The following is an 18,203-nucleotide window of genomic DNA, read 5'->3' as shown; positions in this document are numbered from 1 at the left end:
GGAGAAAGGCAACAACATTTCTGTATTAATCCTCATCATCTTCATTATTTTCAGTTGCTCTTAGTCCCAGCTCACGGATCATTATTTGCACCTTGAGTAGCAAAAACCATGTTACACTTCAGTTTAACTCACTTAGAAGTAACACAAGCGAACCTCTTGGATCAGACTCACTTCCCCAACAGAAGAAAGGGGAATCAGGGGAAAGTGGTGAATGACAAAACCATTTCACAGGATGTCCTGTCCCACACCAGTCTGTAGTGTGAGGGGTTCGTTGAAATCTGCTGCACTTTGGTTTGGCTTCCAACAGCACCCAGAACCACAAAAAATACAAAAGGGTGAGGAAAATCCTATCTGTTGTGACTGTGGCCACAGCCTCAGTACCAGCACACACTGGTCTGTGCTGCCTGCAGGCTCCTGGAGGCAGAAACCTCCTGCAAACAGCCAAATCTTACAAGTTAAAAGCTGGGACTTGCAATGTGAGACACCAAACCTGAGTAAAACTGTACTTGTGATTGAAGCTCTATTTAAATACACTTCCTTTCACAAAATAGAGATTTATATGCATAATTCTCCAAACAAAATAGGGGTTTGTGATAGGCTTCCTAAAATAGACACATTATTCCTATTAAATCACACAAGTAACTCTATTAATGAGAAAAGCATAATTACTTATGAAAATTTCCTGAGCACACAACAAAAACTGATTAATACTTGATTAAAGTTAGACTTCAAACAAAGCATTATCCTTACTCCACACTGTCAGCATCACAAAAGCATTCAGAGCTCCTTCAGAGTTGGCTGCACAGCAAGTGTAATTGCCGGCGTCCTGCAGGAACACGGGCGTTATCTGGAGCCCTCCAGACTCCAGGAGAAGGAAGCGAGGGATCTGCACAGAGCCACTGGCCAAGATCTGCTCTCCTGAAACACACACAGGGGAAGCAGCTTGGTTAGTGTCAGGTGGAAGCAGGGACTGCAATTCCAGCTCTTCCAAAATGTTACGTCCTGCCCTGGCCACTGTCGCTGTTTTACACCTCAAAGACACAGACTCCGAACTTCAGCTGGCTGAAAGTGACTGCTTGATTTTTGGGATGTGTCTCCCTTTTGTACTGCTCTACACAGACCAATCGGATTGGTGACAAGAAGACAAACCTCTTCACTCACATTGTTCAGAGCAGAGGGACATCAAGAAGTCCCTCCTAGGGAAAGGATGTAAACAAAGTTACAGTTAGAAACACACGTCTTTTGTTTACAGAAAATTCCCTGGGAAAAGAACTTCAGAAAACCAAAACATCTCATGCACGAAACCAGGGCTACAGGCCACGGCCACATGACGGCCCCACAGCAAACCCTGCTGCCCAGGGGAAGGGGGAGAGAGGCACTGCGTGGATCTACAGGATCCCAGCAACAGGAATGGACAGGAAAATGTGGATTACATAAATGTGGAGGGAATAACTGGCTACCTTTCTTCCAGGAGATGGCAGGGCGTGGAGCCCCTGAAACTTCACAGGTCAGCACTGCAGTCATCCCCTCAGTGACTGTGGTGTCCTCCGGGGGCTGGATAAAGGCTGGCTTGATGTCTAGAATAAAAAATTCAAACAAACTCAATGCCTCACCTCTCTCTTTAACTATTACCGTGGACCACTTTACATCCACTTTTATAGAGCTGATCATGGAGAAGGACATGACAGTAGGACATGAAAACCTTTCAGCGGTGACTGTAACCTTTTCTTATTCATCTCCCAGGAATTGCTAATCCTGTTTATTACCTACACAGAAAATAAAAATCTATCAGTGCTTGTACCTCTACAAGTAAGATAGGTTAAAGAAAAAGGAAGATAAAGCTCAAAATGGGTGTTTGGGGGCAACTTGAGAAATCTAGATAAACAAAACTATTTTCCTTCATCTTCATAACAGAGTTCTTTAAGATGAAAAGCAACTTGAGAAAGGCATTAACTTTGAAACTTAAATGTCAGCCAAAAGAATTTAGAACCTGAGCCTTCTCCAAGACATTTTCTAAGTTTCTTTCTCTCTTATTTTCCCCCAGTTGCATTTTATTGCAGTTTTTTTTCCTGCAGTTTCCTAGATCTATATTGAACTGGGGCTGATTTATTTTCCGAGGCCAGTAGGAATTCTGGTCAGTATGTGCAAAGTGCTCTTGGGCTAAAAATCACCTTCCTGAAGGGAAGTTTAATATTACAGAAATGATTGTTAATAATCACTGTTAAAAGAGACTACTAGGATTTGTAACTCTTCCATAGAGAAGCATGCACTTCATTAGCAAAACCATTTAATCTGACTTTTTGGCCAAAAAAGACATTTAACTTGAACTTTCTTTCTTTTCCCTGACCAAATGCAGTTGCAGACAAAGGCAGATAAAATGATAGCATGCACAACCACGGAGCAGTAACTCAAGTTCAGAATGGAATTGCATTAGAGTGGAAATATGAAGGAAAGATAAAAGTATTTGACAATTAATTTTATTTTTTTTTTCACTAAGATCTCCTGAAATAGGGGAGTTCACCTCCAGCCAAGCTCTCCTGATGTCATGGAGAGCTTTTCCACACGACTCAGCAGATTGTGCTGAGGCCACGGGGGCATTTTGGGTTTCCTTACAGCAGCGACCCTTGACGAGAAATCAATGTTCTGTGGGTTCAACTAAAGCAGCTGAGAGAAACGTGACGAGCGCGGGGTCACCTACGGGGATGACACCTCCTGCCACCCCTCCTGACTCACTGGTGACGTCCAGGTAGGTGTAGGTGTGGATCTCCCCAGCCTGGTTGCTGGCGAAGCACTGGAAGATGCCGGCGTCCTGCGGCCGCAGCGCGTGGATGCGCAGCGCCCCGCTCAGCAGCACCTTGTACCGCGGGTTCTCCAGCCTGCCCAGGGGCACTGAGTCCTTGTACCACACCAGGGTGGGGATGGGGACGCCTGCCCGAGCAAAAAGAGAGCACTGTTAGCCTTTGCAAAGAGTGTTTTAGGTCGTGTCCCTGTTTTCCCATCTTTCTGTGCCAATTATTGAGGTTTTTTTCCAAGCTGCTTTAGATGGAGGCTGCATCTCACATTATCAATGGTAATGACACACTGCAGGACATGAGGGGATAAAACCAGCAAATGCTAAGGGGGAATGTTGAGAAAACATGTTATCAAATTACTTTCTTCACCCAATCATATTTCATGCTACTACAAAATAAGATTTGGAACAATTTCATGTTGAAAGCCAGAATCGTGCTCCTTAAACAGCAGCAGAGTGGCAATCCAGGCAATCTGTAAGACTGTTCCATCCCAAATAAGATTCCTCTGTGCTTCTGTAGCTAAGATAGCTGAAATACAAAGGAAATGGTAAATTGCACATGAAAAATGAAGTGCTCACATGGCTGTACTTGAGTCCCAATTTAGCAGCTTAGTTTGAGCCGATGTACAAACAACATATTGCCAACAATAGGATAGCTTTAAATTATTATTATTATTTTTTATTCAGTCTCAAGCTTTACCTGCTATTTGAAAAAAAGCAGACATAAAGAGAAATGAAATTCCTAGCCTAGATAAAACCTTACGGTCCCATTTATTCCTGTTTTCTTTCATGTGCATGTTCCACAAACCCTGACACAGTTATTTCACACATATTTTTGTTGCTGTTATGTCTCCGTCAGCTGGGATGAAGTGGCTGTAAATTTATTATACACAAATAGTGCAGGATTCTCTTTTCCTCAAGAGATGTCAGGGGCCTAGAACGGTCTTAGACGGCTGTTCCCATCCCACTGCTCATATCAGACAATGTTTTTACTTTACATCTCAGAAATCCCTACTGGGGATCCCTACTGGGATCAAACACTGGGGGTTCTGTGCAGAGATCAGAAGAGAGGCACATATTTTATTATGTGATTAGATAATCACAGAGTAATTAAGATTGGAAGAGACCTCCAAGATCATCACCTTCCTGGGCACCTCCTTCCAATGTCTGATCATCCTTTCTGTGAAGAAATGCTTCCTGATGTCCAGCCTGACCCTCCCTGGCACAGCCTAACACCATCTCCTCTCATCCTGCCCTTTGCTCTCCGGGAGCAGAGCCCAACTCCCATCTCACTACACCCTCCTGTCAGGGAGTTGTGGAGAGCAAGAAGGTCCCCCCGATTTTCCTTTTCTCCAGGCTGAGCTCTCCCCAGTTTCCTCAGCCTCTCCTTACAGGATTTACACTCCAGACTCCTCCATTCCTTTCCCTGGACACACTCCAGCCCCTCAATGTCCTTCCTGAACAGAGGGCCCAGGGCTGGGCACAGCACTTGGGGTGGTTTTGAACCCTCTTCACTTAAAGTCTCAGACCTACACAAGCTTTTGTAATAGGGTAAGAGACCACAAACTTAAATTCACGAGGGAATGAAATTTGCCCAAATAGAGAAGAAGTGTCACCGAAGCATGGAGGATGGGATGTCACTGATGAATTGAGCATCTGCAGACAATGAATTTCACTGCAATGCTGGCAGTCACTTGATGTTCTGAGAGCTGAAGTGCCATGGGAAGATCTATATAATCATCATTATCATTTTAAAACTCCCCAAGTTAAATACTACTGTGTTATACTTCCATTCACATCTTCTCTCAGTGCACTTATTCTCTTTATACAGACAAAAGCTGTGTTAACTCTGGAAAGAATGTATGTACAAACAGTGTAAGGAAACAACTGAAAAACAACATCCAATTGCTGTTGTTACTTTTATAAACACGTATAATTTACTTCAATCACCTCTGATGCTTTTGTTCTGCTGATAAAATAAAATATACTCGTAATGCAGATAATCATCTCAGGAAGAAACCCACTATGTAGAAGTGCATTGTCTGATAGAGAATAGACGTGGTGGAGGAGCTTGCAATAGGCATAATTTAAATTTCATACAACAGCCCATACACAGAATTAGAGTAAATTTCAATGTTCACAACTCTCGGTGAGAGTGTTATTCATCTCTTGAAAATCCTCCTGGGCAAATACAAATTATCATTGAGTAATGAAGAAACAGATGATGCAAAATGGAATAGTTCTCCTGATGCTGAGAAGCTTGGAAATGATTTCAAGTTTAAATAATAGCAACTCCATTTTCCCACACATTAGACTTGATAGGCACCAAGGAAATAATGAAATCCTGCATTCAGAACAGTCAAACCTTTAACACTGGTGTCATTCCATAAATCCCATTCTACTAACAGTATTGGCAAACCTTCTAATCCTATAATCACTGTGAGATACACCTTCCTATCACCAGCTCAGCTGACAAACTGAATATTACCATCTCTATTTCTCTACTTTTCAGTTACGGGTATCTTCCTCCACTCAAAGTTATGAGTCTGAATAATAGGATCTTATCTGAGCACTCTGATGCCTGTCAGCAGCATTCATTTGGGCTTTAGTGATCTCCCCAGAGAGATTTGTCTTCCAAGTTGCACACACGTTCTTTTCTAATTTTGCTACCTGTTTGGCTGTAAAAATGGTTAAACATGGCTTTTCTTCTCTTCCTCTTCTCCCCACCCCACAACCTTTCCTCTCCACACACCCCCCAATGGAATTTTGCTTCTTTTCTTCTCTGAACACCTTCTGGTGAAAAAACTGTGAAGAGAAGAGAACGCTTTAAAGACCTTTTGCACTCTACCTTTCCAAGCAGCATCAGCCCGACCCTGCTGCTCGAGAGGTGAGAGTAGCCTAAAAGACTGGCAGAAATAAATAAAATAACCTTATTTCTCAGTTGTGTGCAGCACTATTCATTTCTCACAGACAAATTAATCTAGTGTCAGGGGGGGAGAAGGGAAGGCAGGAAACAGAGCTGCTGGTTCTGGCTTTGCCACTTCTTCTGTAACCTTGGGCAAATAACTTATGGAACCCGAGGCTCAGCTCCTCCATCTGTGAAACAGCTGCTTGACTCTCTGCCAAATTTAGCTTAAGAACCTCGATGAAAGACTCAGAATATTCACTGTGTCATCTTTGTTATTTATTTTTTACCGCCTCCTCCGGATCCCAGCGAGCTACTGGGGAACCCCCAAAGCATCTCTACCATCTACTTTCTAAACAGGTAGAACTGGAGTCCAATTAACTGCACTCCCCAGACACCCCCACCACTGCCTGCAGCTCTAAACTTCCCACAAGCAAATAAGAAAGAGCATTTAAAGGAAAGCCATTGAACATTCAGGCAGCATCAGCCAGTGCTGGAAGATAAACAGTTCCTGTGGCCTGATACCCTGAAACTCCATTACAGGGAGCAGGGAGCTGGTCGCTGCAAGTTGCAATTTTATTTACAGTTAATCTCTGCTTATACTGTGAAATTAATCTGTCTCTCACACATCCATAGTGCACAAAGTCTTGGCAAATGGGCTTTGTGCACAGAACCTGATGGGGCTGTGGGAAATGCAATCTGTCTTCCATTTGTAGCAAAGGTAGAGGGCAGCTCTGCAGTTTCCCCAGTGCTTTGTTCTCCCAGTTTGGAGCAGGGAAGCAGCAATCTTCATTTACCCTCTTTTGAAGTGCTCACAATTGCCATATTTGTGTAATAAAAGATCAAAAATCCTCTATGTTTAATTCTAGTACCTGCCCCTCATACGTGTTATAGATACTCAACAGAATAATCCGCAAGGAAACAGGTTTTATGTTCCTGCACCACATTCATCAGCAAATCAGATGTGCACTACAAGAGTTGAACAGAAATAATGGATTTTGTTTAATAAGGGTTACCATATCTCCACTGAGAATGGTTATGAGTGCCCCATTAACCTCCTTGGGAAGCAAATTTCTCAAAGCAAGACTTGAAGTCAAGCTCAGGTCTCCCTGATTCATCCAGGTTTTGGGTCGGGTTGTCTTCTTTTTTTTTTTTTTTTTTTTTTTTTAATACATGAAAAAAATCTGAGACAGCAGATGGGTTCCTGGGGAACTCCACTGACAGCAGGTCCTGCTGTGTTTTGCTTAAAAAGCTATTAATGAACAAGAAGACATTGTCTCTTATCATCTAATAACTTCATTTCCATAAGAGCTTTTTGCAAGAGATCTCATCATAGGCTTCTGAAATTCCAAATCAGCCAGAGCACCCTTAACACACACACTTGCTTATCACACAGTTTGTGAAGATTCCTTCTAGAAAAGCAGCACTAACTTTTTCCTACATAAAACACGGGGAAAAAAGCTCAAATCATAGTGGCAATAACACGATCACACAGTAAAAATGTCTTTATTGGCTCTGATTTGGAGGAAGACACCACACAAATAAGCTACTAGTTAGGTCTGGGTACTTTTTTTAATCAAGGATGTGATCTTTTTCCCTAAGGACCTCATGGCATTTTATGTGCATTGCTTCTTAAACTCAGCAGCAGGGAAAGGGAGACAACAAAATGTTCAGTCCCTCAGCAGAGTCACGTAGAAATTTGGTGACTTTGAGAAACCTGCTCTAAACACACGATGACGTCTCCTCCCTTCCCAGGGTGCTGAAAGAGGTGGGGATTGCATTTCTGTGCAACTCAACTTGAAACATGATTTTAGTCGGGTGGAATTCTACACATTTGAAGCCTTTTATATTAATAAACCACCTACCAAATAAAAACTGCCTGTAATAGTCCTCCTGCAGATTTCATAACTACATTCAGATGTCAGAGTTGCTGACGTTTCTATTCACTGTAGAAGTTCCCTAAGTTTTAGAAGACGGGGGGTATTGGGACTGTTGAAAATAAGGAGTGTTTGCATTCCAGATGATGGGCTCCATAATCACACTCTCCCCTCAGCCCATTTTCTGGCTCAAGATATTTCAATCTCTTCCCTAGTGCCAACACTGAAGCACAGGCAGGATCCCAGAGCACCAGGAGCAGGACTTGTGCTCCCCACAGACAAACATCAACGCACCAACACTATTCCAAATTAAACTCAATTACAATTACTGCCCAATTCTCCAAGGGGAAAAGCCAACCCTTTTCCTTGTATATGGGACCTGTGATAATCAGCAATAAAACAGACTTCTAAACGTTACAGCTTACAGAGATTTAGGCTTATATAAGGTTTCTATAAGATGATTTCATCCAAACTGCACAGCCACATGCCATCAGTCCAGGTTGGAACAGTTTTGTGCACTCACCCATGGCCTGGCACAGGATGTCCACGTCCTTCTCCACCTCAGCCAAAATCACATTCTGGGGCTGGGCCGTGAAATACGGAGGTTCTTGGGGAAAGCAAACAAAAGTCAACAAAGCAAAGCCACAGCAAAGTGAAAAACAGGTGCTCCTTAAAAAATATTCATCAAAGAATCCCATCCACAGGTGGTTTATTGGATATAGAGGGTTACAAACAGATTCATTTGTCCAAGTTTGTCTCTATTTGGAGGCGGGGGGTTTCTTGATAACAAAAGCATCATCTAAAAAAACCCTGACAATTTTTGCTGTGCTGAGTATCAATTCCAGAGTAAAGTCAATAGAAAGTAAAGATTTAGGGGTCCACACTACAAATTAACACTCAGAGCAGGGTCTACTTTTCATTTTATAGGCCTGAATCATGGAACATGTTAATATTTTGCTTAGGAAGGCCCTCCCAAGAGGTTTATACAAGTTTATATTTCCAATGTAGCATTTTATAGGATAGTTTGCTTCAGTATCTAGACTACATTTCACGGCAGCAGGGCATGAAGCATGTCAAATAAAGTGCCAGAGCATGTCACAGAGTCGACATCAGAGGACAAGTGCAGCATAATTAAAAGAAATTCCTCTCAACTGTTTTATTTCATGAAAGCAAACAGATTTAATGCTTTAATTGAAGCTACAGTAATAATCATAAAATCCCCACTTTATCATTAGGGCTAAAGAAAAGATATTAGATGTTTAATTAAACAAAGACCAGACTGCAGAAATTGCAGAGTATGCTGGCATGTAAGTCTTTCTTCTATGCAGCATAAAATTGAAGAGCATCATGTCAAAGTCCCAGAGGCACTGAGGTTGCAGTTATTATCATGGTAACTAAAGACTGTCATAGTTTCTTCAATGCAATTATCATCTGAGTACAGCTTTTAGAAGGATTTTACTTGATTATAAATACAGTTCTCTTGTAGCATAACCAAACTCGCTGGTAAGTTTTAGCAAACACCAAAAAGGCAATGTAAGTAGCTTGTGAAACTGAGTTATTTGTATTTCCATTTTAAAGGAAATTGAGTATGTTTTAAAAGATTTAGGAAGCTGCAAGATCCGAGGTCATCTGCGCTGACCTGCTCTCAAATCTCTCCACCAAACACTACTGGATAAAAGGTCTTGTGGTTATGTTACTGCTAGGGCATCAGCATTTTAGTAAATAAAATGAAAATCACATAAATTCATCCTGCAAAAGCTTGTTGCTACCTGCAGTACAGCAAGTGTGGCTGTCATTGCCCAGGGGTGGCTTCAGGAGGCCCCAGGTTAGACCAGAACCTCCCTTTTCCCAGCAACTCTTCCCTCTCACTACAATAAAATACTTGCTTGGGTGTACAGAACTGGGGTCTCGTCTGAGCACCAATGGATATTACAATTCTGTCTCCATTCCAAATAAAGCCAATCAATATTAGTCTTCTGCACGCCGTGCAGGGGAGGAGGGGAGGTTACAAACAGCCTGGAATAGTTGTTTACCCAGCAAAACCAATAAAAACAAGCTACTTGATTTATTATATTCTAATAATATACATGTGTTAACATTATTGATCCTCACTGCCGAAATATAAAGCTATTAATAAGCATGCATAATAAGCTGTGATTTATTGCGTATGATCTCATGCGTTAATCTCAACAACAAATTGAAAAGCTGAACATTTAATTGAAATTCACTGATGGCACACACTTTGACATGTTTGATCAGCTAAGTTGCTGAGTCCTCTGCAATTCATCTACGTCCACATTTTCACGCTGAGCATTCTCCTTCCTCTCACGCCATCCTCCAAAGCCCTGCCTGGTGTTTTCCCTGTGCTCCATTTCTCTGGATGTTGACTTTTGAATTTCCAAACGTTCAGCCCCATGTCCTTATCTGTGTGTCCAGTCTGTGGCCACACAGGTCAGTGTCCACACGTCCATCTCTCCAAATAAAATGGGTATCTTTAATTCTGTGGCAGTTTGATGTGATTGTGGGGTGAGGACAAAGCAGCACTGGGCCAGGAAAGCATCCAGACACATATTCACAAATCCAGACGTTCCCTTCTAAGTCTGGACTTCTTCTGCCAGTGTCTCTCCAGCCACTGAAGTTTATCTTCTGCTTAGGGAGGTCCTGACTGCACCTTTCCTTTTATAAAGGATTCTGCCCTTACCGGGCCAATCTCCAAACTTGGCAACCTTCAGCCACCACCTCTCAAACTTTCTCCTGGATCAGCAACATACTCACACACCAGAGATAAATTTGCAGATTTATCTTCACCCTGGGCCTGCAGTCCAGCTGCAAAGCACTTAATGTGACCTCAAAGATGCTGGTGGCTCCATGACCTCTGTTTGTCTGCTGCTGCTGCACAGCTCCTGCAGTTACACCTGGCATATTTACACAGTTGTCTTTCCCACTGTCCCTCCTAAAATCTTAACCTGCAACCCGTGCTCCTGCCTTGAAATCCCACACAGGCTTGTTTGTCACCCTCAGAGAAACTTCTGAGGTGAAGAGATGCTTAGGGGAGCAGCTATCAAGCAATGAATTACGTGACAAAGAACCTGAAGTCAGTGACAACTGTCACTTAGCAAACGGGATGTGATGTTATAAAAAGAGCACTCACATCAGCTTTTCTGAAAGAAGCAGGGAGAAACAGAAGCAGACAAGACAGAAAAAGAGCAGGAGCAGCAGAAAGATGCAACCTAAAGGCCACAGGCAGATCCCAGAGGAATTTCAGTGCCAACAGATTTGATTTCTGGTCTTGAAGCCCAGACTCACCTTTTCCCCCAGACCAAAGCCTGCTGAACTCTGCTCACTCCAGCAGCTGGAAGAATTGCCAAATACTACACCTGACACAGAAAGAACAGCTGCCCACTGACAAGTCAGATCCTGCTCTTGAAAGATAAGCACTGGTACAGAAATCCTTCCAGAAGCAACTCTGCAATTTATGGCCTGTGCTGAGTGAAGATGGAGACCAGGCTGTGTGACTGATGGATGAGGGATTTCTGGGAGATCCAGAATAGCACATGGACAACACTGCTTTGGTAAAGTCTAACATGTGGAAAATTAGCCTTGGTGGTGAAAGGAATGAAGGAATTCCAGGAATATTGGTGTAAGGATACCCTAAGGGTTTTTGAGGCAAAAAAAAGAGTGATTTCCCCCAGAACCTCAGGATGGCTGGGGTTGAAAGTCACCCCTGGAGATCACCCAGACCAAGCCCCCTGCTAAAGGTCGTTCATCCAGGGCAGGCTGCAGGTTGTTTTTACCATATCCAGAGAATGACACTCCACAACCTCTCTGGCAAGGCTCTTCCAGTCTCTGTCACCCTCCAAGTAAAGAGGGTTGAGTTCTCACCAGCAGCATGGATGCTGTAAAAATCCTGTGCAGCCAACAGAACTCAGGCTGTGGAGGAAACAGCTCCAGTTCCAGGTGCTGGGCAACTGAAACCTCAGCTTCTCACTTTTCAGAGGTGTCACAGATGTATCACCTGCACATCAGGTTTTGTGCCCAAGGGCCTGAACACCCAGCATGAACTGCAAGGGAGAAATTCAGAGTATCTGAATTTGGGTCGTAGAGCACCTGGTGAACGACTGTCAGAGAGAGGCCATAAAAATGCAGCACTGTTTCTAGGGGTCAGATGGCACTCTGAGGGGGCATTCTGGCTGTCTGTATATATGATTCCTCTGCATATTTATAAGGCTTGCTTTGAATCACACCACAGTATGAATTTAGCATTTATTGTTGTAGGCAATAATCATGTGTTGAAATTTAATATGTGTGGTGAAACTATAACATCTTCCAAAGAATATAACATGCCAGACACAAGTCCCCCCCCACAGAGCAATTTTTAGGAATGACAGTAATTTGCCAGTATCAGGTCAAACATTTAAATTTTTTTGGAAATTACAGAATCACAATAGTTCGAATAGGAAAGGACTCATTACCCTGAGTTCACCCTGCTGGCATTGTGGCGTGTGGCAGTGAGAGGGGTCACAGCCCACATTAGGCTGAAAGAAACAGATACTGCATTGTTCAGATATTGTATTGGTGTTTGACTGATCTTCACTAAAATGTCAAGTACAGGCAAGGGGGAAAAAGAGTATTTGAATATAAATGTGTGCTTTTAATAGTTGTGGAGGGTTTCAGGGGTTTTTTAGCACTCCAGACATCACTGGAAAGATGTCTCTCAGAAAAGCCCTTGGGAGCCTGCAAAATTTGATCCTGTTCTAACTTCCCTTGTGCAGAGTTACATGGTCACTGATTTTAACATTCAGAAGATAGCAGTCAGCATCCATTACATACCCTTCAAGCTGCACTGGAGATGTGTGACCTAATCCTAGATACACACATGAAAGTCAGAAAGAACAGAGAAAGCCCCAGGGGCTCCTCCAAAGCTGAAATTCCTGCATCTCTCAGAAACTCAGGGATGCATATTTAAGAGGAAAATTGAGCCTTCAACATGGAAGCCTTCCTCCAGCATTACCATAAACTAATTTATTTGGTGAATATCTTCTAAAGGAAGAGGAACTGGAAGCTTGACAGCCCCTCGTAGGTACAAAGTCTGTAACTCCAGACAGAAGATCAGACTGGCCATGCTGGGAGAGAAGCCCCATTGTGGATGCAGGTACAGCAGGCTCCTTGGAGCAAAGGAGGTTTCTTTGCATGAATATCAGGTTAAAACAGAGAGAGATGAAAAGATCCTTGTGGTTTCTTGCTGCCCCTGCTGCGAGCTGCAGTCTGTGTGTTCTGAAATAACAGCCTGAGGAACACATGTCCTGTCTGCAGGGCTGAAAGGAGGAAGAACTTGTTGGGAATATCAGAGACAGAGCTGGGCTGCCCAGAAATCCCACTACCTCCCTGTGGGACAGGTCCTGCTGCATTTGGGCCCAAGGCAGAATGTCTGTGTCCATCTCAGAACCTCTGAGGCTTGACAAATCAAAAGCTGCTGATATTTCTTTCCTTTGAGCCCAAACTGTGATTAGGTGAATCCAAAGACATTTTGTATTATAGTTTCCCTGAAAACTTATTATTTTCTTACACAGTAGATGAACACAGTCATCAGGATCTTCTCTTATGAGCCACACATGAAAAATCCTTTCCACTGCTTTCAAAGCAAGCATCTGCAGTGTTTCAAAGTGCCTAAGCTGGAGCCACGAGAGCTGCTGTTTCCAGAGGTCTGAGCACGAGGCACCATGGTGCTTGCAGCTACAGAGGGAAATAACTTCTGCTCTGGCAGTTCTGTACACACAATGCAAATTCCTGAACAGCAGAAATGCACAAAGAAGACCCTTCAGCACCTGGACACTCCTGGAGAACAGGGAGGGAGAAAGAGCCCCACAGTCCACGTCAGAGCCCAGCCAGGTGGACCTTCAGACCAACACTGGAACTTTTCTGATGTCTTCCTAAATCCTGTGATCCCACAGAGCTGAATTCTCCCAAGATGAGGATAACATACCTTTTAATGTAGACCTCTGGGCACAAAAATGCTCCAAAAGAAGGGAAGCCCTCTCCTCTGACTGTGTTTTATTCATTCGTATTCCAGTGGACAGAACAACAAGGCTTCAGCCCTCAGTTCTGTACAACCACACATCATGCCAGGCCCTTCCTTCTACTTGTTTTTCTCATTTTGTTCAGCTTTTACTTTCTGACTACATTTAATTTAAAGAGCAGTTTTGGATTTCATACAGTGGAAGAGTTTGGTTCCCCATTTCCTTAAGCTCCTAAAATTCATAATTTCCCGTAGAACAGTCACTTAAGAAATGACTATTGCTATTTGTCACTAAAACTTGCAGAAGTGGAGCAAAAGAATTTAAGATTATCTCAGCTTTCAAATTGGTTTGTTCATGGGAAGACTCTTTAAATTACTTAATCTTCAAACTGTTAGCGATAAAACAAATGTGCTCTTATCTAATCTGCAACAAATCTTTCCCAAACTGTTACTCTGCCAAGCGAGGAACATGATACCCTTTAAAAATTTATAACAACTGCAGCTAATAAAACCAAGGTTTGGAACCACCTCAGTTTATCTTTTCTGGAACAATATGGAGATGTCAGGGAGCTCTTTGCCACATTCAGAAGAAAAGTGCAGCAGCACACAACTAGAGGATTTTCTTCTTGCTATGCAGTACTACTCTAATCCATTGGAGAATCAGGTTTTTTGAATATTATTGTGATTTCAATTTACAAACCGAGATACAGTCTCAGAAACATCCAGAAAAACTTCTGAGATAATACTGTAGGTGGCAAACAATAATTTGTTCAGTATATGCCTTAGTGCTAAGTTTCATTGCCTTCTAATAGAGCTCTGGTCACCATCTGAGCCACACTCCAATCGTGTGATTCTCTAAGCTGGGAAAGTCAAGCACTGATATATTTGGAAAAAAGCTTTGATTAACTCAGTGTTTGTGACATCTCTGATGCATCCTTTTATTGCTCCCCCTGTTCTACCTGTTAATAGCAAAATATTTTTCTCTGTTGATCCACAGAAGCTCTCACAACCACGCTATTGAGGGGCTGCATTTCATTTGTCCCATTCTGCAAACAAACCTCTTCTTTTCAGGCAATTTCCTCTTTCTGTTAGTCGAGACCACTCATTAAGTCCACGCTGTGTTATTCTCCCAAGAAGTACAGCTCATTATCAGCTCCCCATCTACACATCCACACTACAAATATTTTATGCATGCAAATGGACAAGCATTCCTGATTCTCTCTAAGTACTGCCCCCATGGACTAGGAGAGATACACTGCAGAAAGCCTTAGGTTTGAATCTTGTCTGCACTTTCCTCTAGAACCCGTCCCTTGACTAATTAAATGACAGCCAGATCCATCCAAGAATTCTAAAGCTGAATATAAGTTATGCATTAACTACTAATCCTTTGATTTGGCTCCCTGTTTAGAATTAGAGATCCATCCTGCAAGCTCAAGAAACTCATAAATAAAGAAATCCATCAGGCTTTGCTGACACGTTGAGTAAACACCTGCATCTGAAGTGTCGTGTTCCATCAGAAGGAAATAAAAGTAATTGGTAACCAATTTGTTTCTGCTTTCTTTCATCTGCTTGTTCTTATCTACAGACCTTTTCATAACTTCATTCCCTGACAGCCTCCTGAAACTGGATAGGAAATAAATAAAACATTTAAAAATAAGATAGTAGGTAAGCTACTAAAGCACTGCTACTTTAATATGATTCCCCGGTGATTATTATTCAGTTTTATTGTAACTGTATTTAAGAATCTGTTACATTAACCAAGAGGCTGCTTTAAGTATTGCATTAGGCTGGATCTGACATCACAGCAACAAAAGAAAACCAGCTGCAATAAAATCTTATTCATAAGGAAGAGTTTAAACAAAACCTATAAACAAGTGAAATCCATCTCTGCTCTTTAAAGGGAAGGTAATAACTCCAAGGAACAGAGGGCAAGGAAAGAGACTGGAACCAAACTCTGTCCAGCAGGCAATAAATACAACAGACACACAGTGCTCCAAATGAATCTGGAATGGAGCTCTGCAGAGGGAAGAGCTGCCTTCTCACTTAACAGCAGCTACTACAAGTTGCTTTAGCAGAATACAGATCATACAGCAGTCTTTAAAATTGTATTTTCAGAAGGCTTAAAGACGTAAAGAATGGTGGGCTGCATTCCCTCTGCAAAGCCCCAGCAGTGCACGTGGCTGAGCCCTGGGCAGCACCGGGACTGCTGGCACTGCCAGGGCTGTGACCCCCCCCAGGACACCCCCACTGATAAAAACCTGACTTTACACACTCATCTCAGGCTGAAAACATCTCAGTGTCCCTAGTCTCAACCCCCTCATTCAGTCTGAGATCCCTAAAGCACTCCACAGTGCGTGCACCGTGCTAACATCTCCAAATTCCAGCCTCCTCCCTACAGCAACACTCTGAGAGGTGCTGCTGGAAACAGGCAGGGAAAGGGCAGCAACATCCCCTCTGAAAGTTTAACATTAAAGTTTCCCTGGGAGCTGAAGGTCCAGCAAACAGAGCTGTGCTAATGGCAGCTCCTCCCCTGCCCTGGTGCCTCAGCAATGCTCTGTGCCTGCAGAACTCCTCGGCACCCACCCGAGGCACAGGAGTGCTCCTAAAAGCCTTCTTTCAGAAACACAGCCACTTGACTTATTAAACCTGGACCTAAGCAAGCCAGGAGTTAATCAGGATTTAATGCACCTAAAAGCCAAGATAGGGAAGCTGCCCATTAAGGATTTTACTACTGTATTTCTCAAAATTCCCATTAAATGTATAGTTTCACAGGGGATTTACAATCACAGCAGTGTTTAAAAAAATCTATTTGATGAATTTATATTAGCAGGGAAGAACGGCTGAATTAATTTGGAAGATAACCCTCTTTCACCTCCTTTGTTCTGTTCTCTGAAGAAAGGTTCAAATGTAAGGTCAATGAAATATTAAGATATCAATTTTATTTCCTATTATACCTCAGCCCAGAGCCTTTTTTTTTTCTTTTTTTTACTAAAAAACACATTGCCTTGAGAATTACCCAATATAGAAAGGAAAGCTTTTGCTCTTGCTGGTTCCTCTGAGCTGTCTCTGAGTTTGGCTTCACAGAAGTACATCCCCACATCAGCAGAGGTCGGGTTGGTGATAGTGAGGCGTCTCCCAAAGCTGCTGATGCCACTGGTGATCTTGATTCCATTTCTCTTCCAGGTCACGCTCAGCCTCTCAAGAGGTCTGCCAAAAAAAATGATACAAGAATAAAATCATAAAACATATATATTACAGAATCATCTCTGTGTGCATATATATATATATATATATTTATACACATGAGAAATATAATATTACCGATTATAAAACTTCCTTAAGTCTTCCTCTATCCCCAAAACGCACAGTTAGAAAGTAAATGCATGTATAACTTCTACACATCAAGGACTACAGACTACTCAAGTGGCCTTATGCAAGTACAGCTAATTGATACAGCAATAGAATTTAAGTGCTAATAATTTGATTTCTCCAAGCAAAAGGAGCAAATACTGCTGTGGGAATCAGATGCATGGGAAGTGCTTTCATTACAACTCAATTACCAAAACAATATTAATCATATCAAGAACATCTCTGCCCTCTGAGGGGAAAGTAAATCAGTTGGTCTTATCACCCAAGGACTTCAACTCTTCACTTCCACTGAAATTCAAAGCTTTTCAAGGCCAACTAGATGGAAACGTAGGAGGAATGCTGTGCATTCTGCATTACAGTGCAGCATGAACAGTTGAGCAATAATCACTGCAAAATGAGAGTGCCTGAAAAAATGACTTCATAGGAGATCCTCACTAAATTTATTTACTAGGAAGCATCAACCGTTCAACAGTATCACCTCTGCTGTTGATAGGCAACAGCTGAAATATTGTTAACCCTCATCATAATATTTTCCTTAAGGTAATGTCTGCTGCTTGAAGAGCACTTCTTTTCCTTTCCAGGTGGGAAAGCACCCCTGCTGTACCCTCGTTTAGCCAGAAAAACCAATAGGTTTAATGCAGTAATGCTGGACAGACAAGATCACTCGTAAGGTTGCTCTGAAGAGCGAGCATCCTGCTTCAATCTCCAAATTAACAACAATAAGAAAATGAAAATAGCATCCTCAGTGTGAAGGACAGAGTTCACTTTGTTTGGTAAATTTTAAGGAATAGGTTTAATAATAAAAAAATATTAAACAATTAGGAAACAGATTAAGCAAAAGGAAGTACTGTCAGCCAGGTGACTTGGCCTTCAGCCAAGTCCACAACTTGCTATTTCAGAGGCCTACTTTAAATACTCTTTTTATTGCATCAGTGTGTTGAATAGTTGTATCTTTTTATAAACTAGTTTCTATATTCTAGGAACTGTTTTGCATGCTCTCTTTTTGGGTCCGCTTTTTTAGAGCATTTTTTTGGCTGTGTTTTTATTATCACTTCTAGCTTGGGCTTTGGTTTAAACTTTCTTCAGAAGGTAGATGTTGATAGTTGGTGTATCAATAGCAGGGTGTTCTTTACATGTTCACCGGATGTTATTTCAAACAGACAGTTTAAGCATTCTATATTAATACAACATAACTTTCTAACGTAACACGTTTATCTCAATATTTGCAAAAAGCCAATCAATCAG

General features: G+C 42.2%; 1 protein-coding gene across 1 annotated transcript in view; it reads right to left on the bottom strand.

Annotated features, from left to right (window-relative positions):
• SDK1 (sidekick cell adhesion molecule 1) overlaps window positions 1-18,203 on the bottom strand; it is a 391,189-nt gene that overhangs the window by 138,560 nt on the left and 234,426 nt on the right. The window contains exons 7-11 of the mRNA XM_066329767.1: window positions 16,606-16,796; window positions 8,097-8,180; window positions 2,734-2,928; window positions 1,461-1,577; window positions 751-918 (exon numbers count right to left, since the gene is read on the bottom strand). Coding sequence (XP_066185864.1) covers window positions 751-918; window positions 1,461-1,577; window positions 2,734-2,928; window positions 8,097-8,180; window positions 16,606-16,796 — 755 coding nt within the window. The remainder of the gene's footprint in view (window positions 1-750; window positions 919-1,460; window positions 1,578-2,733; window positions 2,929-8,096; window positions 8,181-16,605; window positions 16,797-18,203) is intronic.

This window comes from Sylvia atricapilla, chromosome 15 (assembly GCF_009819655.1).
Source record: "Sylvia atricapilla isolate bSylAtr1 chromosome 15, bSylAtr1.pri, whole genome shotgun sequence".
NCBI classification, from domain to species: domain Eukaryota; kingdom Metazoa; phylum Chordata; class Aves; order Passeriformes; family Sylviidae; genus Sylvia; species Sylvia atricapilla.
The sequence above is the reverse complement of the archived record's forward strand: the minus strand, read 5'-3'. Positions and strand labels throughout refer to the sequence as shown.